The following is a 26,737-nucleotide window of genomic DNA, read 5'->3' as shown; positions in this document are numbered from 1 at the left end:
AATGTCAGATTTAAGAAAGGTGTTTTTTTGAGCCCCGTTATAAATTACATGCATTGATATTAAGTTAAAGATTATTATTAGTGCTAGAAAATTATTGTTTGCTATAAATAATCAGCCAGCAAAATCACATCATACATTTATTAATATAATCTTCAAAATGGGATAAAGCAAAAGCACCATCAGTCGGGGAAATTTCTTTCAAAATGTCTTTATTTCTTTCCGTATTTTTTCAAGCATCTTTTTTATGATTCCTTTTTTTATATTAATGTAATTAAAAAAAGATAAAACTTGGGATCTTTTTTTGTCTTTATGTACAAGCAAGAAAAAAAAAACCCGTTTAGGAAAAACTATGAACATAAAAGAATCCCTGCACGATAACACTGTAAAAAAAAAAGAAGCATTAGAGTGAAATCACACACCTCCAGTTTACAGTTCCTTACTTAAGCAACACCTCTCTCTCTCTCACACACACACACACACTCACAGGGACGTCAGCAGGTTGAATTGAACGGTGAGTGTAGTTTTAGGGCACATTCATACAACACACACTATTCTCATTTGAAGGAACAGAAAACACCTTGATTTGCCAAAGAATCCTCACTCACACACACACACACACCTCCAAGTGACAGTGACATTTCGACAGCATGCAGTGTATTCATTCTCGACCTTGCTTTTTCAAACTCACTCTACACCGCCGTCGCCTACTCTAACATGATATTAGTGACATGCAGTCCAACGTGGGCTTTAAAAGTTTCATTACTGGTGGTTTGATTTTGGTTTTCCTTGGTTCACTTCAAAATCATAACCGTGTCGGTACTTTGAAGAACAATTCCTATTTCCATCCTTGTCGTTAGCAGAGCACACAGTGTCTGACTGCTGTGCTGATTAGAATATGTGCCTCTTGACGTTAACATTTGTTGCCATGAGATGAATGGAGTAGCAAGAGAAAGAGAAGCTAATTTTAACTAAGAGACAAAAAAGAGAGGTATGAGAGTCATCGTAATATCTCCTCATGTCGTCTTTATTATTACAGTATGTCAGAATTTTCTTTGACTCTCACGACTGACTTTTGACGCATTAAGTCATAACAATGGCTTTTTCTTTTACTCAATTTCTCTACTCAAAGTCAAAATAGATTCAACACATGGTTGAGGCTTTTCTTCTTCTCATGACCATCATTTTATTGAGATTTTTTCCCTGGTAAAGATGGGCTTCCAATAGAAAAGAATTCGGAGGTTTGTGCATATGGATAAGCAAAGGAAATGAGTAATAACACACTTTCAAGTAAAGACACTACTTGTATTTAAAAGAACCGGTAAGCAGGGTTAAAAACACTTCCTGTTGATGCGGTGTTACTCTTCCTCTTATTATGTGGTATTATAATAATGCCTTTATTATAACGTGTCCTCAAGGAGACAAAAAGTAAATCCAGACGTCGACCTGCTCTCAATTACTTCCAAAATACATTCTGTACAAAAAGACACCCTGAGTCTTCGATGCATCTCCTCTCATTCGCTGTTCCACCGCCCCCCCCAAAAAAACACAACACTGGTCCCCTTCTCAACAGACTACAGGTGGACCACACACACACACACACACACACACACACACACACACACACACACACACACACACACACACACACACACACACACACACACACACACACACACACACACACACACACACACACACACACACACACACACACACACACACACACACACACACACACACACACACACACACACACACACACACACACACACACACACACACACACACACACACACACACACACACACACACACACACACACACACACACACTTTCCTCGTTCGTGGAATTGTGTTGGCATTTCTGTAGCTTGACATAAGTGGAATGGAAACCCTAAGGATAAAAGGAAAAGGGTTAGGGGGGGAGGCGTGACGGCTGACAGCCAATGACAGTCTCTCCTTTTGCCCCCCCACACCCGCAGAGCTCCCCGTCGTCTACCCCTTCGCTCGCTTCTATGTGATTATGGCTGCGTCTTTATCGCTTCCTTAGTTTCGTCCAATCAGGAGTAGATGGTGATGACTTCACTTCCTCCTCCTCGGACCAACAGGACGCGCTCCAGTCCTTCAGTCAGGACCTCCAGGAACTCCATGTCTGGTCGGAAAATTCAGGACTGTTTAGGCTGACTGTCGTACAATAAGAGGAGATTAAATATTGTTTCATTATTTGTGTTACAGCGCCGTCTCTCCGGGAGGAAACTCAGTGTGACACTCGTTTAGTCAAGAACGACAAAAGATCTAGAGACCAGGATATATTATTTGGGGTTTTTCTATTGGACTTTAGTTTAATAAGAGTGTGTTTTAGCCTTCAGAGATGTACCGTTTGAATATGTTTCAGGCCTTTTATCAAATACAACATCTAAATCATGTGCTTCTAAATTAATTCTACAAGATTAAAAGGCATATTCAAAACAAAATGATTGTGAAGCGATCCCAAGTCCGAAATGTATGCCGTTTCCTTTTATGGTAGCTAAAAGGTGAAGTAAAACTTGAATGGATTTACTGGAGAATTGTTAGACAATCATCAGGTTTCTGAATTATTTAAACCCTCCGACAACTACTCAGAGGAAGAACCAGCATCTTAAATATCTAACTTCAAAACCCCTCAGAGTTTAAGGATACAGTTCTCGTCCCCGTCCGTGTTCCTGGGCGGCCCCGGCATGTTGAGCAGCACCAGCCGGGCATCGTGGGATTTATTGACGATGACCTCGTTGAGCTTCACCGCGGTGTGCATCCGCCTGACGTTGGAGTGATCCCTGCAGGAGAGACAAGACACACTCAACAACGTGTTTGAAGAACTACAAAAATGGCGGAGTCAGTGAGTGTTTTTCCCGCTCACGGCCTGATGCTGAGCATGTCTCTGAATCCCTCTGGCGTGGAGCATCCCGAGTGAGCCGCTCTGTACTGGGAGCTCTTCTCTTTGGTCCAGGTCATCTGAACTCGCCGGTGATGCTCGGTACCTCCTCCTCCTCCTCCACCTCCTCCCCTGCCACCGTCGCCTCCCCCTCCTCCTCCTCCTCCTCCCCCGGTGGCGTTTGTGGCCCTGTCTCGCTCTCCGCCGTCGGTGTCGTCGTCGTCATCTGATCCGATGCTCGTCAGACGCAGCATGGAGTTTCTGTCTTTCACCAGCTGAGCCTGGACACACACACACAAAAATGACCCTTCTCTTCTCAACTTTTATTCTCCTCTCTCTCCTCTATTTTACTCCTGAATGTGGGGTTAAGATGCACCTACAGACAACACAAGGTTAACTAAATAACAAAAAGGAAACACATACACAAGTATACTCTATCAGGGACAGTAGACTTCTACCGAGTCAAATGGCAAATAATAGTCAGTAGTGAGTAATGAAAAGGGCAGAAAGGCATATAAATAATAAAAAGCAATATTTTTTACCCAGATTAGCAAATATTCCCTTAATTATTTGAGAAATTCTTAATTGAATCCTTCAGATGAACCCCTTTAAGAACAGAAAATGTCAGATGATCGGCTAATGTGGAAATGCACAAGGTATAGATTTTTGAAAGCTGTGTGAGCTGTTTGTTTATAAGAAGTCTTTAAATCAATGTGTCGCCTACATACACACAGCAAAATCAGTGAAGTGAATATCTGATGTTGGATTTAACTCTGTAAAGTGGTACAAAAACAATATAAATTCAGTGTCTGAAACACCTCTCTCATTCACTGCACTTCCTAAATGTAAATTCTTCCTACAATAAAATGAATGTATTGATTTAAAAGGTTGCATTAAAACAAGCAGACTTTTATTTTGTGTTTTATTCTGAAGGACTCAAAGGCTTTCAATGGTCTGTAAGACCTCGTAAACACCAAGTCTAAATGAATCTAAAGGATTAAAACACACCTACTGCTTTACTACCATTAAACTTACATCATCAAAACTCCAGCGGTCCTGCTGAGGAGACCAGTGTGGAAAGGAGATTAAATTACCTTTAATAACAAACCTGGTATTTAATAAGGAATCACGTCTGTACCTGGTGTCCATCGGGGGAAACATTAAGGTAATTTCTCTCTAATAATGTCTAATTATTATGCCGATACATCCTCCTCTTGGAGCTCAGTATAACAATTGAGGGGAACCTTAGGTATTTGCAGCAGTACAAGGACAGAAACAAAGTATGAAAAGCAACATAAATAAACAACAAAAAGCACATCAACTGAAAACAGAAAGTATCCAGAGCTTTTGGAGACGCATGGTATGACACACGAGAGTAATGGTATTGATAGCAGCAGTCAACACGTCTATTTAAACATTGGATGGCAGGCTAATATGTGATATAATTAATAAAGAATAGTCCTGGACCTACTTTAAATCGTAAAATCAAGAGCGTCCTGCTTTATTCTGTCTGTAGCATCTGCTTTTATTTTGAAATCATGCATAAAAATAACAATGATATCAAAGCAAATGACACAATTTGCCCCCAAAAAAGGACTTTTATGGATATCTTCTACATTAATCAACAATCAAAAACCTGTTTTATAGTAAATTGCTTTAATCTGAACACATTTACAAGAATATAGTTAGTGTTTTGTGTTTTTAACAAAGTTAAATCTGTTCCCCTTTAATGAGACTGAGGACCTCACCGCTGCCCATAACCACTGACCTCACCTGAGACCTTGCAGCTCCACCTGCCTCTGTCCTACTGCTGCTGCTACCAGGGTGTCCCTGATAAAATGATGCACGACAATCACAAACACATCAGATGGCAAACCGTGTACACAACTGTTAATAATGACCCAAATACTGATGAAGAATCGCTCAATACATCGTTTATCCCCCGCTAGGAAACTCAACATGTATTACTGCTGGAGACAATCTGGTTTTCATGCAAAGTTACACCTTTTTTTTTTTTATCCAAACAAGAGGATATAAATGTGAACGAGAGCTCAGCTTACCTCTCTCTCCCGGTCGGATTTGGACAGCCGCATCTGACGGAGCATCTGAGATCTCTGCTCCATCATCAGGGTCCTCTCGTAGGTGTACGCACTGATGTCGCTGTCATGCTGAGAGGAGACATTAAGAAAACTGTGTCCAGAATGTGGTTTTTCTAGCTATAAACGCTGCAGATTTTCTTGTTGAAATCTCACAGAATTTCTGTTTTGGACAGTGTGTAAAATGTCTTGAATATCTATTTATTTTTTACACACTATAGCTGCTTCATTAGCCGTGTTGAGTCATGAGAGTAGCATTAACTGACGGGAGTAGGAGCCTAAATAAATAGACCTTTTATTTACGGAGCTTTTTTTAATAAGGTATTCAAAGACACAAAAAACCCCGCAATTATTTACACATTAAAAGCAGCTCTAATTAATATTGCACTCCTTGCACACTTAATGTAAATAATATCCTACTTTATGTTGTGTTTACTGAACATTGTCCCTTCAATTCTGTTTTTTTAATGCTGCTGCAACAAAAACCTTAACTTAAAAATCTTACCTCAAAAAGGCGAGAAGCTCTTATAAAGGTGATATACCTGACTGGATCGTGTGACTACAGATAGGCGTTCAACTATTGTCCTGCTCTGTGTTTGTTGACGTAGTTTTCTCTCGGGTAAGGAGAGCTGAAACCACAGCGGTTGAAGGCGTGTGCAGATTCTAATCTGATTTATTATCCCTATTTTCAACACGGTAGCTAATGCTAGCTAACAACTGTCTATAGATACCAGCATGCTAACCTCTTCTTTGTTGAGAAAGTGCAGTTTATTCTTCCTTCTCTACACTCTGGTCTTCTTGCACATTCAGACTGAAGGGAAAGTCATGGTAATAGTATTTCTAAAACAAGTGAACTGCATTAAAATGACTAGAGGATCCACGCCTGCTTACCATTTCAACCACTTCCACCTCAGCCTCGATGCGGAGGTGATAGAGGAAGGTTGCCAGATCCTTCTTCATCTGGATGGAGTTATCCTCCATCTGGGCAACGGTGAAGATCCGCATCCCGCACTTCCGCCACACCTGAGGGCCAGAGCACAGAACATTTAGCAGTAGTTCCACTGAAGGAGGGACCTTTTAAAGTGCGGATGCTACCTTGTGTTGGCGCAGCAGGAAAGGCAGCAGCATCAGCATCCCCCCGTCGTGGACGATCCACCACACGTCGATGTAGCCCTCGCTGCAGGGCTCGCTGTTGCTGGGGAACAGGGAGATGTTTTTGGGCACCAGCAGGGCCAGGTGGGCTGCTGTGGTGACCCGCACCGTGTCTGGAGGGACGAGAGGGGGCGCTGTTAGCCTGAAAACTGAGAAACTACAACTCCAAGCTCAGGGGGAAGAAAAAAACCCTCCTTTCTTTCATCTTTAAAACATCTTCCACTCACTGATGAAGGTCTTCCAGGCCTGAGGGTCTTCGCTCTGCCTCCAGGCGTGAGGCCAGCCCATCACCACCGTGTTGGGCTTCATCCCTCCGAGGCCGCTGGACTGGATCATGTGACTGATGCCGTCCCGGGGCTTCTGGGCCACGATGCACTGACAGAAGCCCTTCACGCGCTCCTTATCCATCAGGTGCTTCAGGGTCTGAAACAGGAGGCATTTAGCATCTGAAGGCAACTGGATCTACGGATCGTTCTTCACGTGAAACACACACACACACACACACACTCTCCCACCTGTTCGGCAGCGAGGGCCTCTCCGTAGCTCTGCAGGAAGTTTCCGGAGACGACGGTGCCGACGATGGTCAGGCCCTTTCCCGCCTTCAGCTGGCTGGCGAAGGTCAGCAGGCGAGGAGACTTGACGTGGGCGTCCTCGTCCAGTTTCAGTAACACCAGCACCTGAGGCCTGCAGAGGGGAGTGTGTTAGTGGATGTGGATTTTAGTAACTACTACTAATCTGGGTTCCTTTCCTGTTTGTGAAATGTCTACATAAAATAAGGAAGCGTGAACAAAGAAAATGTCTCCTCATTTTTCTAAGTTTCAAAATATTATTTCTGTTTCTGACAGCGTGTAAAATGTCTTGAACATCTATTTATTTTATAGATGGTATTCAAAAGCGTTTACACACTATAGCTGCTTCAGTCTTGAGTCATGACAGTAGCTTTAACTGACGGGGATAGGAGAATTTAATATACATTTTATTGAAGGAGCTTTTTTTTTTAAAGGTATTCAAATACAGAAAAATGACACATTAAGGAAACTAATTTTTAATCTTTATGTTTTGCCAGGATAATCTTTTGTCTTGTTTCCTTGTATCGTGTCTTAGTTTGATGTGGCAAATGGAGCCGCTGTGATGCAATACACTCAGACTTGATCCAACAGTAAAGTGTTATCGTGTCGTAAAAAAGCTATTTAGATTAGAAATAGCAAATGGATCATCCAAATGACATGTTCCTCCTTTTCCTCTCAGTATTTCTTTACTCCAGAGCCACTGGCCAAGCAAATTAAGCACTACTTCTAGTTATAAAGTGATGAAATCGTATCAAAAAAGTCTGATTTTGTACCTCCAGTTCTTGGTGTGCGGCGGTCCCTCCTCCAGCCTCAGGAGGGCGTAGCGGGCGGCACTGAGCGAGAGGCCGCGGATCCCATCCCCCCACTCTTTCTCCGCTCTAACACACACACACACACACACACACACACCATGTATGTACTGCCAGATGTGTGTATTGTGTCGTCCCCTGACACACACACCGACTAAAAACAAAGATGACTCACTCTGGATATAGACTCAGATACCTCTAAACACACACACACCACTCTTGACCATGCTGTACATGTAGGGGAGGGATACATCTCCATAGCAACGTACCCGTGGTACTCAATGTACTTGTAGATCATGCCGGCGATCACCATGGCGACGATTGCGTAGTACCAGGAGGATATGAACATGAGCGCCAGGCAGATCGTCATCCCCAAAAACGACAGAGTCCTGCACACACCGCAGGCACGGATCAGTGTGTGTGTGGACGTGTGTGTGTGTGTGTGTGTGTGTGTGTGTGTGTGTGTGTGTGTGTGTGTGTGTGTAAGTACCAGTGGTAATAGGAGAAGCGAGGCCTCCAGTTGGGCGTCCTCAGCAGAGTTTGGAGGCCACAGGCCAGGTTCACGAACAGATAACACATCAGGAAAAACCTGAATAAAATAAATAAGAACAGAAGTTAAACTGAAGGAAGAAATGCAAGTTCAAATATTGAGATACAGCAGAGATTAAGACACTTTGCATTCTCACATTGTCAGGATGGGAGCCACCAGGTCCAGGGAGGCGATGAGGATCCCCAGCTCGGCTATCAGAGCTGTCAGCAGCAGGGCCCAGGTTGGCTCCCCGTTAGCCTTCCCATGTCCGAACACCTGGAACACACACAGGAGAGGAAAGATTTATCCCAGAACAGAATGCATCATTTCCCCTCTGTTTGGTAGGATGATTGTAAAGTAGCTCAAACTAAATAAAAGACCAGGAGAAAAGGTGTTTGCAGCTCTTGTTTACCCGCAGGAAGGGGATGATGTTGTCCTTGGCGATGGCCTGCAGGAGCCGGGGAGCGCCGGTCAGCGATTGGAGGCCGGCGCCGCATGTGGAGAAGAAAGAGCCAATCACGATGACCCAGGGAGTCGGCCACGCCAGAGTCCCGACGACCAGGTTCCCGTTCACAGAGTCTCCGAACCTGCAGGAGGCAAACACACACACACACACACACACACACACACTCTGTAACGATGTGCTATAACATCCTGCAATATATCCTCATGCTTTATTTATTTCCATTTATCTATAATCTGCAAACAGTAGACGGAATTCTGATATATGTAATGCAACATACACATGCAAGATACTCGCTTTTTCACACACACACACGCACACACACACACACGAGGAGCAGATGCACTGACTTGTCTCGGAGGACGACCCCGTCGATACAGGCTCCGAACAACACGACGCTGCTCAGGTCTGGATGGACAGCACTCAGGAAAAACACTCAGCAGTCGAATCAAATCAGATCAGATGCCCCCTGAGGGCCTCTGAGACATAATACAGCAATTCATTTAGCTCAAGTGAGGTGTAAATATTAAATGGATAACTCCGAACAGGAACATGGGAAGGCCAAGTATGCTGGGGAAATGAGAGGCGTGCTCTGAGATAATGCGATGAAAAGCTAAAGGTTAATTGATTATTTTGATACTTAAATATCTACATTTTATTCATCTTTTGTAGTTATTTAGGTAGCTTTTAAACACAGGAGCTTTGAGTTATTTGTACATTAAGATTGCCTGGTCAACAATTCAGAATTTAGTTAAATTAAAGGTTGAGTGAAAGGATACAGACGAGGGAGGTGGTGAGGATGGCCAGGATGGTGCCGATGGGGATGGAGCGCTGAGCGTCTTTCAGATCCCCCGACCGGTTTGAACCAGCCATGATTCCTGACGATCAAAATGTCGATATTTTAAGATTATTATAACATCTTAATTGAACAAGGAGCGTGCATAAAACACAACCATCGTTCGAGTAAGGGTGAGAGGATGCGTTACCTGTGACGGAGGGGAAGAAGATGCCCACCAGCAGCGTGAAGGAGGTAGTGATGTCAGCGAACACGTAGGGCTGCTGGGTGGAGGCCGGGGGGGAAACATGAGAGGAGCTGAGGGAGCCTTTCTCCACCACGTCGCCTTTACTGAGGTACGAGCTCCACAGGTTCTCTACGAGGGGGAGATTCAGTATACGATGGTCTCTTTTTATTCGTACTCTTATGGATAGCATAGACAATTCAATTAATAAAATACGGTATGTTTTATTCAAGAAATACAGAAAAAAGTGATTTATAATAACAGAAAACAGAAAAAACAGGAAAATAATGCCATTAAAAAATATGGAAAACATAATAAATAAAAAAGGTAATTACTTTAAAATAAGCACACATATTTGCAGCTGGCACAGTCACATAAATAAACACTGAAGCAAACTAAAAAAGGTCTCTTTACTTACAATATTTTCAAAAATGTCAAATATTTCTTATTAATAATAATTTCGATTAAGTATAAGTGACATTAGCCATCAAAATAATTTTTAAAAAGGGTAAAAATATGATTTTTTACAGTGAATTAATGTCAACAAATGAGGTGGAATCCTCAATTTTCCAACAAAGCTAATACTCACCATCTGTTGGCTGTGAAATCATTTAATTGGCCTCTTATAACAAACCTAAAATACTTAAATAAATGTGGATTTGTATTGAAATGCTTCTCCTGTATAAACACCTTACTTGAAATGATGCCACTGGCCAGACCGGGGATGCCTTCGATCTGAGAGAAGTTGTTGGCCAGGAAGTATTCGTCGCAGGAGGCGTTGATCTCTGTTCCCTGGCAGAAATGTCTCCAAAGGTGTGTGGTCTTCTCCATGAGAGGGGGGGCCAGGCTGGGGTCGAAGGTGGGGCCCAGAGTGCTGGTGTCTAATGGGAAGGAACACAGAACGTCAAAAAACCTGAAAAACAGTCGTAAACATTCCTCCTTTCTCCTGATCCCTGGTACCCACCGTTACTGACAGTGAAGTTGTATTCCACCGTGTCCCCCTGCTCTTTGATCTGCAGCAGGACCGTTTTCCCACATTGCTTGTCTTCAATTTCATGCCCGCTGATAGTCCTGTTTCCCAGCATGCACACGCTGCGGACAGAGGAGAAGCGGTCACTCAGGAAACAGCAGTGAAACTCCCAAGATAAGCTGTTTTTTATTTTGGGGCAAAAACGTACTTGAACTGAGGCGGTTTGAAGGCGGAGACCAGCGCCCCGATGTAGATGGACACGATGGAGACGATAACGCAGGCGAGGAAGATGGAGGCCAGTTTGTTGACGTACTTCACCCCTACGAAAACCAGCAGGGACATGAGGAGGAGGCAGATGGAGCCGTAGACACGCATGTTGTTCAACATGGCCGCCCCTTCGCCTTCGGGGTGCTTCGCTTCAAAAATGGCTGCTTTGGGTGCAATGTACATCTGGAGGAGGGATGGAGACAACAATGGAAAGTTGGTTATTTATTTGGTGCTTTTAACTATCTTGAATTGGCAGGTATTTCATATCTGATCTCAACTAATTTTCCAGAATATTTACTCTACAACATAATTAGAGACTGGGTTTGAGGGTCAATTCTGATCTGCCAATTTAAAGGGGGCCTTATGATGCTAATTTTCCAGGTTTCATAATTGTATTTTGTGCTTCATTATGATAAGGAAGTAAACAAGTGTGTGGGAGAGAAACTCCCTTTGGAGGAAACTTTGGGATTTTACACACTACAGGAAAGGGAGAACCCCAAGGAAGCGTATGAAGGCCTCTTTAAATTTCTGTCTCCAATAAGTGCCGTGTTCATGAGAATTGATCTGAAACATTAAGAACTACAAAGGACATCTGAACCGAAGGACTGTACTGTTTTAATTAGTCAATAGCACACACTTCAGGAAAGAGCAAACTCCAGGGCCTCTTTAAATGTTCTACTATCTTATTTTGGACACAGTGCTGACCTCCAAACACAGAAAGGGAACTAATTACATTAATGGAAGCAATTAAATCAATTTATTCATTAATTATCCACCTAATTAGCCGGATAATGTACCGTGACGGGGTGAATCAAGATCCCTGCAGGCCACAATATAGGGGAAAAAGTAGAAACCAGCCGATCCCGTTATAATGACATCACGGTAAAGATATATATGAAAGGTGCCATCCCATCACTCAAGTGGTTAATGTGTTAGTTCCTCTTCTTAGTTTTGATAATATGTGTTTTAAATAGAGGGATTGTGGCTGCAGCAAAACCATAATGGACCCAGTAAACAGTTAGAAAATCTGAAGTTTTAAAACATAATTTACATCACAGATCAATCCTAGAGGAATTGGGTAAAAAACCGTGTAACGATGATGAGGCTGAACCCACCAGCAGGATCTCGATGGCTCCCAGGATGTACATGGCTCCGGCGAAGGTGGTGCCCAGGTAGAAACACAAGCCCACGGCCCCCCCGAACTCTGGACCCAGAGACCGGCTGATCATGAAGTAGGCGCCTCCCGCTGAAGAAGGGGAAGAGAGAAGAGGAAGAGGGAAAGAGAGGAAGAGAGAGCAGGGCAGGTTGTACATCAGGGTTGGAGAAGCAGAAGAAGGGAAGAGAGGATGAGGAGATGAGGAGGTGAGGAGAAGGGACATAAAGAGAGAGGGGGGGATGGATGTTAGTCACATTATGATGTTAGGAGGTAGAGAGAGACACAGCTGATGAGAGAAGTCGTCCTATGCTTGAAGAGGTAAGCATAATGCTCAACATGACACATCAGAGGAAGAAGACAGAGCAGAGATTCGGTCAAATCGTATCCGCTAATCACTGTACGGCTGTTTTTTGACTCACTTGGAGGACAAGAACCAGAGTTAAGTTACCTCCTGTTGTCTTAAGTTGGACAATGGTCAGCAGCAGCGAGTAAAGCTAATAATTGAAGATTTATGTTAAATAATGCCATTTTTTATCTGTTACAGCCATGTTTTGCTTATATTTGGACAACATTTAACACTTGAGGCTTCCTTAAGAATCCTTAAAGAGTTAAGAATCAAAAAGATAGTCTGATAGTTTGTACTTAATTGCAATTTCGTCTAAGGTTTCCCAAGAAATATGAGGATGTAAGAGGACTTACTCATTCTTAATCAAGCCAATTAAACTCTGATTGATAAATGTAATGTAAATCTGTATCCCCTTGTCAATGAATGATCAAAAATGGCATATGATATAGATATTCTTGCTGTGAAGAATCCAGCATGGTACTGGCAGTAGTATAGAAAAAATATAATTAAACCAGTCCCAAATTTTGTTCGACACGTGGCTTTGTCCATACACAAGTGAGCTTGATAACCAACAGTAAGCTTTGATTTGCTGATACAGTTTGAACCCGTTATAAAATAAAGCACATGGAGGAATCATACAAGAAAGAGGAGCTACATATGAACCTTCTGTTAGCTCAGAAATCAGTGTTTGGTTTCCAAAATGCAACCCTTTGACATTTGACAAACACAGCGAGATGATTAGTTAAAGAAAGTGGGCGTGTGAGTGTGAATGGATGGCTTCTCCTAACCCCAAAGACTGCCATTGACGTGTTAAATAAAAGCATGCAAACTGTCATCAAAGGGAATTAAAACGAGCTGTACTTCCTCCTCTGACTCCTCCTTTATTCTACATGATGAGAAGCTGTAAAGGTGAGACTAAAAGACAGCATGGGATGAAATGTCCGAAGCCCAACAAACAACAACAGATTAATCTCTATGTTACCGAGGGGGTTTCGATTATAGAAACGTCACATGCTAGTGGAAACGTCCCACTACTTTGACATTTGGGGTCTAGAGGCGTTCCGGTGAGAGGCAAAATCAATGGCGGATAAATTATCCTTGTTTTTGTTTTTTAAATGTGCGTACAGACAGACAGGGAGGAGGCAGACAGAGGGAGAGACGGGACAAACAGAAATAACAACATTAGAAAAAACACACGAAAACAAACGAAAACTGAAGGGAAACCAGCTGGGAAATTAATCTATGGCTGTACTGAATGTTTTCTTCCTTCATTTCTTACATTTTAAGCTTTTATTGGAGATTTTAAAGGAGGTTTGTCATTCACCAATACAAATAAATTCAGAATAAAATACTCAATCTGAATAAAGTGATTAATTGGATTAATAAATAAATAGTCTTTTAAATAAAATGACATTTCTTGAATAAATATAAGGCATTTTTTACATTAAGATAATTAAAGTGTTGTGCAGACTGTTTAAATTAGATTAAAAGATGTGAAAAATAAACAATAAAGCCTTATAATCCCAAAAGTAAATAAGTACACTCAAGTATTGAAGTATAACATGTCTGATATTTTTTCAAAATGATCCGTTTCCCTAAAATTTCAGACTTTTTTTTCAAATTTTGGACTTTTTTTCTTTTAAATTTACACTTTTAAAAAGTTCTTCTAGATTTGGTGTTAATCAGAAGTACTTTATTAAGTATATTTTGATGACAATACTTTTGCACTTTTACTTGTAATGGAGTATTTCTACACTGTGGTGTTATTACTTTTACCTAACTGTACGATCTGGGTAATTCTTCCACCACTGGATAATCCAAATGCCATCATTATGATTGAAGTTTTGAACCTTCAAACTATCCAATACAGCCCTATAAACAACGCAAGAGGTCACCAGGCTGTGTAAACTCATATAACTCAAACTGACGGAGAAATAATGGAGATAAGACGTAGCTGTGTGAGAGTCAAATAAAGAGATTACCCAGCACACCAGTGCCCTTTAATCCACAGGTAGGGAACGGATGGGAGGAGGGGGGGGGGGGGGGGGGGGGGGGGGTGAAAGTTAGAGGAATACCTGGAACAACTCCGTTAGTGGCGATGGCACTCATCGATATCGCCGTCAACAGCGTCTGCAGGGAGGGAGATGTACAATTTAGAGATACCTTTCTGATGCATGTGGTGATAAAGGTGGAGGCTGAAACACTCACGCAGCAGCAGCAGATGAAGACGATGCAGAGGCCCTGCAGCACCCCCGCACTGCCCACCACCCAGGTGAGCCGCAGGAACAGGATGACCCCGAAGATGTTCTGCAGGCAGGGCAGGTAGACGCCCATGAAGGTCCCCATCTGCGGAGACTGGAGACACAGCACAGAGAGGGAGCAGAAAGCAAGGGAAAATGATTATTGAGAAACAAAGACTTCACATATTTGATGGGTTATTGTTCAAGACTTCAGTTAGACAATCTCCTTTTACGTTTCTAGACTTTTCTTCAAAATACAAGTCCTGTTTGACTCTGACTCCTTCATGTGGCCAAAACCGTCTTTAAGAAATTCACACTTTTTGTCTCCCAGTTTATTTTCTTTGATTTTCTTTCCAAACTCAAATTTCTGGACAATCTTGAGTGTCAGGCTCCTCCAACGATGCAACATAGGACATACATTTAAAATATATTTTCCAATTTAGCTGAGCAGCTCCCCAATCACCCACCACTAATGCAGGTGCTTATACTGAACTCCCAGTGTGTCCAGAAGGGAGACAACTTCCCTGTTGTCAAATGTGTCTAACAATCAGAGCAGGGTGGAAACCGTAACAGTGTTTACGGCACTACAACAGAGAGTGTTATCTCTGCCCGAGGGCTCCTTATCAGCAGTATCACGGAGCAGATCAGAGTCACATCCTCCTGTGCTTTCACTTTCACACGCCGGGTTGACAGCGCAGCCGCAGGGGAGATACCGTTAGTCTGAGAGATACTCCACAATCATGTGTTAGAAAGATGGAGGATAAATTAAAGTGCGTCTTAGCTCCTTTATTTCCACACATGCACAGAGTTAAAGGACATTTCTTACTGTGTTCATGATCATTTAAACGTCCTGTTACCCCATAATTATACCTCTAACCCACAGCTTGGTTATAATTGCTGTAGTATAAGAACATCATACATAAAGACGAAGTAGATTTGGAATCATTTTGCACTTTATTCAACAAATGTGTCTATTGCACTATCATGTATTTTGCTATAATGTTAAATATATCCAATGATGCATCGTTGGAGGAGCCTGAGACTCAAGATTCCCATTGCTAGAACTACGTTGATGCATATTACACGTACAGCCTTTAAGTCCTTTGAATGTACGGGTAATTTATTGGGCATCAAAGTACATTTAAACGTGACATTAAAAAAAAGGCATATTTTTTCCATTGAGACTTTCCTTTATCTCCTAAAACTCCAAGAACAGATCTTATTCCATTTCTAGGACAGTTGATGAGACTTCTTGGTAGATGTAATGATATATTCTTATATAATACACACTTTTGAATGAGTGACTGTGCTTTTTGTTTGCTGTTTTTACTGCTTTTATTGTCTTCTACGGTGAGTTGTACCTTGCCGGCTTTCTTCTTCTCTCCGATGCTCTCTGCCTCCTCGTGCTCCTTGGCTCCCTGCGTCAGGTTGGTGTAGTTTGCCAGGCGATTGAGCAGAGAAGACACTTTTGGCCGAGTGTCCATCTCCTCCTGAGGCAGCAAGAGATAAAGAACAAAGGTAAGTGACAGTAAGTGAAGCCAGGGGATAGAGGATGGGGAAATGGACGAAATAATGGAGAACAAATGGGTGGAAGAGAGGAGGCCGAGCACAAAGGAAGGCAACACAGAAGAGGCAAAAGAGCAGCAGAGGAGGAGACATATTGAATGAGTCATTGAAGGAGTGGGAGACACAAGAAAGAGCTTCGAAATCTATAAAAATTGAAATGTTCTGCTCCCACCACCAGCCGGCCGCGGGTTTATTTTTGACTCTGGTTTAGCAGACACTTTGGCAAAAGGACAGACACTATTTAAAGCAGTGAGCGTTCAAATGTGGCTACAGGGTGGTTCTCTATCTCTGACACTAAGCACAGATTTAAGAATATGAAGAAGAGGAGTATGGTGGGCTTTCACAGGAAACCAGATCTAAAAAAGAGTTGAGTTTCGAACCTCGAATAAGGCCAAGTTTCGGTCGTAGAAGTCGTCGTCATCCACCCCATGAGTGTTGTTGATGTACACACTGGAGATTTTGGAGTTTCCATCACCTAGAGACAAAGAAAATAACATAAATACACGGATATTAATTCAAAGACAACCAGGAAATGAATAATGTTTCCTTAATGACGTTCAGTAACAAGTCAGACAGGATTTCTTACTATAAAAGGTGTTAGCTGAAAGATATTTACTTAATTAACTCAGACTGTTGCCTTAAATTACATTATTTTCTATTTATTTTAGGACAGAACGAAGACTGTGGATTTGTTCTTCCATCACGGGAAACAATTATAGCAATTGAACTAGAGCAGAAATAATGAATAGGGTTGAAAAACATTCAGTTTAAACCTAAAAAGACACACAGAGGAGTAAAATAATCAAGGAAGTAAAATACAATTCTGTACAGAAGAAGTTAATTGTACTAATTGTGATCTACAGTTAATTAAAACACTTGTTAGTAGGCGTCATAATCCCCGTTTGAAAGTTCATATTGGCACGTGACTATTGCTGTAAGACCGATACCTTAGCGTTTTTCTCTCTCTCTCTCTCACACACACACACACACACACACTCTCTCCCCCATGTCCCAGCCGAGTTGCCTCAGTCAGCACAGAGCTCTGCATCAGCTGAGTCAGCAGCATCACTTCCTTCCGCTGTCACGCTAACGGCAGCAGCAACCTGTGCAGGCAGGGTCGCGTTACACAGACTCTCACACACAACGTAATGAGAGACTCAAAATAAATACGGCTCGTTTTGTTCGGGGGATATGTGTTAAGAAATAGAAGCAATACTATCCTCCCTTTCTGAAGTATTTCCCATTTCTCCTCTAGTCTGATTATTAATAGAGGAAATGAAGGGATTTGTTGAGGAATTGGAGGGGTGAGGATAAGGTAACTACTGTATCCCATGTGTTGTTTCTTACTGCCTTTGTTCCTTTTTTGGTTATTTATCTTAATTATAATTTATTCACCTACAAAATATGTTTTTCTTTGAAGATGCTGAATACTTCCATCTCTAAAATGCCTCAAAAACACCTTCAGAATGTTAGGAAAAGGATAAAAATAAGGACCTATATTAATTGTATTGTAAGGAATGTGTGCCATACTGTTTGGCCTTCATCTGTGTGTGGATATGTATTATTATTTATTTATTTTTTAACAGTAAAGTTTGGACTCTATACCTTTTTGTTATATATATATTATTTAGATTTTTTTTTTATTCTAAAAATCTGGTTTTTCTTGGAAAATGCTGAATAATTCCATCTCTTTTAGCTTCTAAAAGTTCTTCAAAAAGGTTGGAAACACCCTAAAAAGTTTGGGAAACTCAAAAAAAAAGAAAGACCACTTAGTTCTTAAACACAGCAGCAGGACACACTAGCTGGTACACCGTAAATGCTGCAGAACATCCACTGGTTACATATTTAGAAAAGTCAATACCCATGTAAAGACAAAAACCCAGCATTTGGCCGGTGGGAAGAAACTTCCCATCCTGTTCTCAGCGTGCGTTTGGACAAAGATAGCGAGTGTGAGAGTGACTCCACACCAAACCATTCGCCTGTTAGTATTCATACTTTGGGGGGGGGGGGGGGGGGGGGGGGGGGGGGGGGGTGTCAGGCGTTTTGCTCATTTGTTCTTCAAAAATGTTGAGTGGTTGACCTTCTACAACATATTTACACCCTTAGTCAATAAATACTCCACGCTAAGAACCCAGGATAATCACACACACACGCACACGCACACATGACCTTTACCTTGTTGTTTCCCAACCTGTTGATCAGGACGGACGGCATTTTATAGACGCCAACACTTTGGAACTCGGTCTGTTTTTTGGCTTCTGTGGTTGTTGAATATCTTTTGGTTTTTCGGTCCAACGCCATTTTTTGTGGATAAAATCCAACATTTTTCCTTACGATTTATTTATATAGTACATTCAATAGATTTACTTAGTTTGTGCATACATGTACTTAGTTCAAAGTTAAAACTGATTTTTTTACGTGAAGTTTAAACAAAACACAACAAAAATCCAGAATCCACAAGCACTTTTTTTTAAGAAATCATCCAAAAATGACAAATGATAACCTTAAAAATAAAACATTTTTAACTAATAAATTGAGAATAATTTGTCTTACAATGAAAACACTCAAATATTAAGTGAGATAAAGCTGATTGCAAGACAGTGATGTTTAACGGGGACTAAGATATGACCTCAACAGGTCTTCAAAGCACTTCCCTTTGCTTCAATTTATATTAAAACAAGCAACAATTCAAGAGCTTATAATGAATGAATGAATTAACAGACTGATTGATACAGTCCGAATTCGAATGATCTTTTTAAACGCAATAAAACAACTATTAAAAAAAGTCCCACTTGGAGTAATTCTAGCTTTTAGAGTATGTGATTTGTCCCTGTTGAACTGCAGCGTTCACACGGGGGAGCGCAGCTGTCTGTTTGTGTTACGGTGTTCCTCCAGAGAACAGCTCCACCTGAGTGTATCTCATCAGAGTGTCACACTGTGTTGTGAGTGGCCAGCGGAGCAGAAAGAAGCCAGATGTGTGTGTGTGAGTCCGGCTGTGAGCACATGAAATCCAAATCGCTAAATTTATAGGTGTCACAACGGATGGATCACAGAGCATTTGACCTTTTCTGAAAATGACTTTCCTCCTGCAGCATTTCTCCTCTCCACATTGTTATTTTTCTGCAGGGTCTCTGTATCAAATACTGCAGCATCACAGAGGCTGATCGAAGCTTGTCAGGATTAACCGGCTCCATTTCTATTTATGGAAGCTTATTAAACAACGTTGGGCATCCCCGCTACGATGCAACAGCTTAAGTGGATCAGAGCTGCTAATACAGTTACATCTCTCCTCTGTTATAACCCTCGCTGAGCTCTGTGAATCAGCACGGCTATTCTTAAACACCTTTGGAGAGCCAATCACAGTCATCGAGCAGGGGCGGTTTTTTTTAGCATTTCTCCTCCGTTTGCTCATGGCGATTTCTTGCTGAACTTGACGTACGAGCTGCTCCTGTTCAAACCGAGTCCGTGAGAAAGGGTTTCTGCTGACAGCTAGCATTACGTAAAGAGCAGTGTGTGCCCGTAGGTTGGCTGATGACAGCAGTGGGGGAAGTGAAACCTACACTAAGATCACAATAAGCACTACATCCCAGTCCTTTTGTTCTGCTCAACATCTGCTCAAAGCTATAAGATGAACTGCTGCTGGATGTGCAACCCTCCAATGAAGTCAAACTCAAAACAGAATAGCTTTAAAGACAGAAAACGTAAAGAAGCACTTCCTGTTTTACTTCCTTCGTTGAGTGAACCTTGTATGTGATTGTGTCGTGTGATTTAGTTTCTCCTTGACTACCTTTATACAGCCAGAAGGTAAACATTCAGATTGATTGACTAGGACAACAATGAGTCAGCATATCCAGAGACAGTTTGAGAAATGGGACAAAGCATGACAGATTTAACAGTGGATCTGTGTGGATTCCTGAGTTCAAACTGTAACTAGTGAATGGGACCGGGAACTGGTGTGTTTCTGGAATGTGTTTACATGGAAAGAGACTAGAACAAGAAATGAGTTTGAGCTTCATGAGACAAATCCGGCAGCCAGAAATCAAATGGGTTCATGCTTACGTTGACGGCAACGTCTCTGTTATAATTTAGACCAAAATACCTACCCCTAGATTTAGGACGACACCCTCAAATTTCTCCCTCGTTTCTTTGAATTTAGCGAGTTACGCTTCAGGTTTGGCTCCAATAAACGTATGTTGAGTTATGAGGTACATCTTTTACCTCACTGTCATTGTCTTTTATACATGGATTATTAGGAAGTTCATACCGCTCCAGGAAGGTGTGACATCGTGTTTATATTATACAAGCTAGTGTGTCAGGAGGGGGGCGTGTCATGTCTTCTGTATGGATAAATAAACAATGGATTAGAGAGTGGATTCAGTGTCTGTAGCTATGTAAGCAGTGGGATTAGAAACAATAGAGGGACGGTTGGTTTGCAGACGAGTCAATGGCTTCCTATTTCTCCAAAAGCTTCACTGATTTCACAATTTCAAACAAGGGCAGCAACACGCCTTAAGAGGCAGATTTAAAACAAGTGCAATACAGCCATTGTGTACCTGCATTATCTGTGTGTGTGTGTGTGTGTGCGTGTGTGTGTGTGTGTGTGTGTGTGTGTGTGTGTTTCTTCACCTTGCTCCAAGTTGCTGTGGTCCGGCGTCTCGGCCCCTCCCCCTGTGGTGGACAGGCCCCCAGACGCCTCGCTCAGCGGGTCACTCCGGTTGACGCTCTCCCGGGAGCCGAAGCGTACGCGGGCGCCGGAGCGCGAGCTGATGTCGGGCGACGTGTCGGACAGCCCCGGGAGGTCCTCGGCCTTGGTGGGCGTCACCGTGAAGCGCACTGATGCCATGGCTGCTCACTTGGAAGGGGGAGAAAGAGGCGGGAGGGGGTGTAGAGGGAGAGGAAGGGTGGGGCAGGGGGGGAGGGTCAGTAGCTAAGTGCTGACCTGAGCTAAGCTAAGTTAGGCTAGGCTATCTCCCAGGTGATGCTGAGGTGACGGCGGCCTCTGCGATTAGTTCTTTTGCAGCCACAATTCTCCATTGCAGCGCAGTGATTGGCTGCCACCAGGCATGTGAAAGGATGTGTGCAACAGGCCTCTCTCTGTGCCTTAGAGAGTCAATACCCTCTCTGATTAGATTTATAAATAAAAAAGACTTCCTTTATTATATTTGTGAGGAGTGTAGTGTACCAGCTACTAGCAGGGATAATTTCATGAAGAGTTTAGGATGTCAAACATGTCCTTTCCTTCCATCAAACGGCAAGGAAACAGTGTCTCTGCATGTCTTGATGAGGACTATGGCTCCCGGCTTGTCTACGTTTCTCACAATTAAAATTTGTCTGACAAGGAGATAGAAATGTCTCTCTAATGACGGCCCAAGGTAGGGTACGGGAGGCTATAGTGACAGGAAAAGTCATCAGAGGGAAAGGATGGAGATAAGGGAGAAAAACAATAAAGCAGAGATTAGTTATTGCAGCAAAAAGTGGCGTTATCTAAAAATGTAAGCAGGCTGCATGCATGTTGAATTGAAATAAGGAGAAGCAGCACTTATTTTACCAGGATTGCATCCACAACGTGTTACCTTATCTAATGAAAACTTAAAATTAACTTGATTCATCTATTAGAAAAAACATACAAAACTTCACTGATATAGATGTAAGGACTAGCCTCCTTTTCCATATATTAGGATACAGATAATAAAAGGTATTAGGCTTTTATATTTGAGTATTGAAACCCTAAACTATTCATTCACTTACATTTTGTTATTTCTAAAATTACATTTATTTTTGGGGGAAAATAGAATAAAATATATTGACTGCATTTTTATGTAATTATTTTAATTGAAGGAGTTAACAGTATTTTCTCAATTAAATCGAGAAAGAAATGCCTTCATTGCAGCAATCTAAAATAAATTCCCGCACAGAAAAATAAGAAGCTTTGCCGTTTCACTTTTTAAAGGTAACAGACCGGTCCATAGTACTCACTTCTGTGCTCCAAAAGCATCAAACAGGCCTCAACTTGCCTTTTTCTGCAGTCAAAAGGTAAACCATACACACTAGACTGATTCCCCTCACATTCATTGGTACGTCTGTGTACTTTCACATACCTTTGTGTTGTGAACTAACAAAGCTAGACTAGCCTTGGGAACATTTTTGACAGATATATGACTCGTCCACACCATGACATCTGTCCAAACGGAGTGAAACAATAACCCCACTGGAGGTGAAAAGTCAACCACCACATCGCCTTGGGAGAGAGGTGACAGGACTCGTGGATACGGCTGAATTGTTGCTTTAACTCATAATTTAATTATTAAAGGAGAGCGGTTCCAACCGGTTGTGCCAGTGGCTGCTGGCTGTTTTCTCTCGCTCTGCATGCAGAGGCACGGCACAGTTTCCTCTTTATCTAACGCACTTCATCTGTCCCCGCTCAGAGTTGGACGGGAGATAATGACATGACAATCACGCTGCCTGTTCAACTAGTCTTCCTGTTGTGTTTTTTAAAACAAACTTCCTGCTACGTTTGGGAGTCCTATACCAGCATGCATTGTGGTAGATGCTGGGAAACACCCTGAGAGGTTATAAGTCTAGACAAACACATTTAGTCATAAGGGCCGTTAGGACGCTCCAATACACTGACATGTCTTTGGACTGAGGAGGAAACGAGAGGAAAAACACATGAGGAAAAAGTCTTCTAAACACACATCTCTACCCACAATGCACTGCACACACATTTATTGAGATATCTTTTCATAGAACGCTCGCACCGTGGGGAAAAAATAACATACCCTAGAAGTTTTGCACTATCTTTTGCCACCTTGATTGCGTTTAATGGGTCAAATGTATTGCATTTTTGGGCGAAATTCTGTCTGTTTGCACCTGATTTGTTGTGTGATACATGAAACAAGGGGGTTCCTATTTGTCATGTGCTACTGTAGCCTTGTTACGTGCTATTACAGCAGGTCGGTTCATTTCAAGTTCCCTCTTTCTGTCCACTCTCAGTATTTAAGAGCATTTCGTGGTTGGGAACATTTTGTTCTCCTTTCTTGCGATGCAGCTCAGATTGTTGATTTTTAAACAGGGTTTTTTTTTGCAAAGATATAGGAAACCGTTTCTGCTCAGGTTACCAAATATTTGAAGACACTGCATTACCAATAATTATCTCTTGATATATTGTACATCTCAGCTTTGTATGATGTGTAACACTAAGTCAAAGCCCCAAATGCTTACAGTTCCTCAAATAGCAATGAACAAATAAGCCTAGTCGATGTGAAGTCAATATCACGAAACTTTCTACATGTTGTTCAACTCTACTGATTCCCATTTATCTGAGGCTTTATCTAAGAAGTAGGCAGCATCATTTTACACGTTTTTTAACTGAGTTTAATGATCAGTAAAAGGCTGTTAGGTTACCTGTCATTTATCAAGTAAACAATACTTTATAATATGTACCAGAGGGGGGGAGGGGGTAATTGTAATGTTGATATTTCCAAATGTCTATTTGTTTCAGTCGTATATTTGTCTATTAATAAATATCTTTTCTACCGTGAATTTATACATATTTTCCATTTATGTTAATGTTGTATTATATTATTCTGTCTTTAAAATACGTTTAACTCATGTGCAATGCTTGAACACACTGCTATTAGAGAGTATTCTAATTTATTCTGTATATTTTACAGTGTGTTTTCATAGATATTCTTCTGAATATCTCTTTTCTAGATAGATATTTTGTTGATCCCAAATTGGGAAATGATTGTGTTACAGCAGCAGTGTGTTCAGGCATTACAATATTTAATGCTGGAATCAAGTATAAACATAAAATATATTTTTATAATATATAATATAAACATATCTACAGTAGGAAAGACATATATCACAAATCATACACAATATAAACTATTCTGGATCAAATCAAATGTTGCCTATAAGACCAAAACACTGCAGCAACAGATATATAGACTGTGGACTCCTGTGAATGAATTGGCTTTGATTTAGTATTTTATTCAATTTTGTGTGTTCCTATTGTACAATGACTGTCAAAAATGCTGCTGTGACTATACAATTTCCCCACTTGGGATAAATGAAGTGTATATCCATCTATCTATGTAACTTAAGCAGTGGATGGTGACCCTCCCTGCTGACTGACACTCCACTGTAAGCCAATTAAGCTAGCCATAATAATTCTGGCTTGAACCGGTCAGAGAACGCATCCCAATATTAATACAGACAAAAACCTGGACGGATAATCTCAATAATAATATTATGAGCAGATGTTTTTCGCTTTGAAATGACACCATGAGAAAGGAAAATGCGGCATCAGTGTGAGAGGCTGCGTTAACCGGCTAAAATCAGAAAGGCGCGCGCAGCTGAATCGGAATAAACTGGAGGAGAAATTAGTTATTGACACACTAGTGACTCTCGTTTAAATGTTAGCATTATATTATGAATGGCAGCAGCATGTCAAGAGCCGAAGCTAACGTTAGCACCACAGGCTAACCATGCTGCTATTTTTCAGTGACAACAACAAATACTCAGTGAAAACGTCATTTTTTTTGTTCAATTCTAATAACACGTTAGTCACATAAAGCATACCTGGCTTAAGTGTTCTGTGGAGAACGCTTCTGGTTGTTTTCAGTTACATCTGGGAAGATCTGGCTCCTCTCCCAGGTTTGCTCGGCACTTTTTTTTTGTCCGACCGACCCAACAAAAAAACATGCGACTGCGCACGGCCGGTCCCATTTGGCTTGCCGTCGTTCCAACTGCCGGCGCATGCGCCATGACAAAGAAGTAGCTACCGCTTGCTGGGAATTGTAGTTCACAAAGACCAGACAGCGAATAGCGTGTTAATGTTAAGTTAAAAATGCAATGATGTATGATAAACTTACACAATAGGATTCCATGTAAAATGATAAATAAGTGGTTGCATAATGGTGAATTGGTAATGTAAAATTCATACAATATGGCAATTTTTGAAGAGGTATATTTTCACGAATACTGGTGTACTGTGACGTTTCCATTTGGTAATGATTTTTTAGACAGAAGCTTAAATTAGTGTGTACTGTACATGAAGCACCAGTCTTGTGAGTGTACTCCTTTGAGTTTGAAGTGCTTCTGCAGAAAATTGGAAAAAGATAACTTTTTTTAAATGTAGCTGCAGCTCAGATGTGGGTTGTGTTGGTTTGTATAGATCAGGAAGAAGAGTCTACTAGTAATCTGGAGGGAACTGTGTAAGATTCATTTGTTTTGTACTAAAATGGGTAAAGAAAGGCATTTTTCCTGCAGGATCATTATGAATGAATTGTATGCCATAAGGTTCCCGTTATATTATTGGAGTAATTATTGAGAAGGTAACTTTCTAAATGCATCTTCCCCTTTTCACCAAAATCTGATGTTGACATTTTTGTAGACAACACATTGCAATGAAGTGGAAAAATCTTGGAACTGTGGAAAATCTATAATAGGTGTTTGAGATCTGGGGACTCAAAGCCATAACAAATGATCCACCCCACATGATAATCGTCCAAACATTTATTCAGCAAGAAAACACAAATGTAACATCATCCTCAAATGAATGTCATCAAATTACAGTACATAAAAATAAAATCCAAAACGGCAGCTGATGTCCACAAATGAACTGCACCCTACATGTGGGCGAAACACAAAACATATCCCAGATTTATGTTTAAGATGTGACTCTGAATGTGTTTTATTTGACAGTCCCATCTTGGCCTGCATTCCTCCATTTCTTGGTCTGATTTCCATCCATCCGTCCCTCCGTCTCTTCAGCGCCTGTTTACAGGATCGGTCTGGGCTGCTGAGTCAGCAGGAGGTTGAAGCGTTTCTTCACCGTCACCCGGTGTCGGGAGAACTTGTCGTCTGGGGAGAAGCGAGCTGGGTGGGCCGAGCTGGTGGGCTCCCCATTAGCAGTATTCTTCTGTTGGTGGAAAAGACAAAGAAAACACGAAATGTCAGTGTGGGGACACAGAAAATGTGTGTTTTTTCTGTGTCCTGCAAAATATATTGTTGTGATGGTTTGACAGAAACAAATCTAAACCCCCCAAACTAATACAGTCAAGGGTGATTTGAATAATCCAAACATTGCTAGGCCCTACAAGACTTGTATCATAATGGACAGACTGTATTAGCGGCATCCTTTTTTGTCAAGAGATATTTGAATTCTGGTTGCTGCTTATTTCAATGTTATAGCTAGGGAGAGAAACACCATTTGTATTACCCCTGGATTGATAAGACTTTAAAAGTAGTTATTTCAAGCAGTCCATACATATCTCAAGGTGCAAGTCACCTGTACAGAGCATTAATTATATTTTCTCCTTCGGTGTTTGATATTGTAAGAAATAATAACAAGCATTCTTTAGAAACCTGAAGTTTATTTAGAAAATTACAAGATACATTTAATGTGTTGAACCGAAGCAGCTAGCTAAAGTAACGTAAGCTTCTTTTTTTTTTTGGAGCAAGAGTACATTATAGTTATTCAAATAAGCCACAATAATGATATATATGTGCACAGGGTAAGGTGAAGCTATCTAAATGAGGACATAACATACATTTATACAGCATAAAGTTGGAAAGGAAAAACGTAAACACCGCGTTTAAGTTACCTTGAGAGTGTAGACTCTGTCCCCGTCCTCGT

General features: G+C 41.4%; 1 protein-coding gene across 3 annotated transcripts; it reads right to left on the bottom strand.

Annotated features, from left to right (window-relative positions):
- Positions 1-192: 192 nt before the first annotated feature.
- On the bottom strand, positions 193-24,813 carry LOC134875852 (solute carrier family 12 member 6-like). 3 transcript variants are annotated; one of them, XM_063900546.1, is made up of 27 exons: positions 24,679-24,813; positions 20,719-21,479; positions 16,473-16,567; positions 15,888-16,016; positions 14,495-14,641; positions 14,362-14,416; positions 11,900-12,030; positions 10,726-10,967; positions 10,512-10,639; positions 10,243-10,428; positions 9,515-9,679; positions 9,308-9,406; positions 8,879-8,936; positions 8,478-8,652; positions 8,223-8,341; positions 8,027-8,125; positions 7,806-7,925; positions 7,501-7,605; positions 6,674-6,842; positions 6,386-6,581; positions 6,102-6,271; positions 5,898-6,029; positions 4,971-5,078; positions 4,684-4,740; positions 2,896-3,191; positions 2,679-2,812; positions 193-2,151 (listed from the first exon to the last, which is right to left on the bottom strand). In XM_063900546.1, exons 2-27 carry the CDS (start codon positions 20,933-20,935, stop codon positions 2,060-2,062), a joined length of 3,624 nt encoding a protein of 1,207 aa, XP_063756616.1. In that variant the 5' UTR covers positions 20,936-21,479; positions 24,679-24,813; the 3' UTR covers positions 193-2,059. The 3 variants fall into 3 exon arrangements, with proteins under 3 accessions (XP_063756616.1, XP_063756617.1, XP_063756618.1); XM_063900547.1 differs by lacking the exon at positions 4,684-4,740; XM_063900548.1 differs by lacking the exons at positions 193-2,151; positions 2,679-2,812 and having other exon boundaries at positions 3,037-3,191; positions 4,679-4,740.
- Positions 24,814-26,737: the final 1,924 nt, after the last annotated feature.

Source organism: Eleginops maclovinus, chromosome 14 (assembly GCF_036324505.1).
Source record: "Eleginops maclovinus isolate JMC-PN-2008 ecotype Puerto Natales chromosome 14, JC_Emac_rtc_rv5, whole genome shotgun sequence".
Classification (NCBI taxonomy): domain Eukaryota; kingdom Metazoa; phylum Chordata; class Actinopteri; order Perciformes; family Eleginopidae; genus Eleginops; species Eleginops maclovinus.
The sequence above is the reverse complement of the archived record's forward strand: the minus strand, read 5'-3'. Positions and strand labels throughout refer to the sequence as shown.

Bases quoted from the DNA above. Each gene is read 5' to 3' on its own strand.
- LOC134875852 (XM_063900546.1), bottom strand. From the start codon at position 20,935: ATGGCATCAGTGCGCTTCACGGTGACGCCCACCAAGGCCGAGGACCTC. The intron at 8,342-8,477 runs GTAAACAAGAGC...TGTGTGTTCCAG, and splicing joins ACATCATCCCCTTCCTGCGG to GTGTTCGGACATGGGAAGGC. The intron at 7,926-8,026 runs GTACTTACACAC...CGGTGTGTGCAG, and splicing joins CGCTTCTCCTATTACCACTG to GACTCTGTCGTTTTTGGGGA.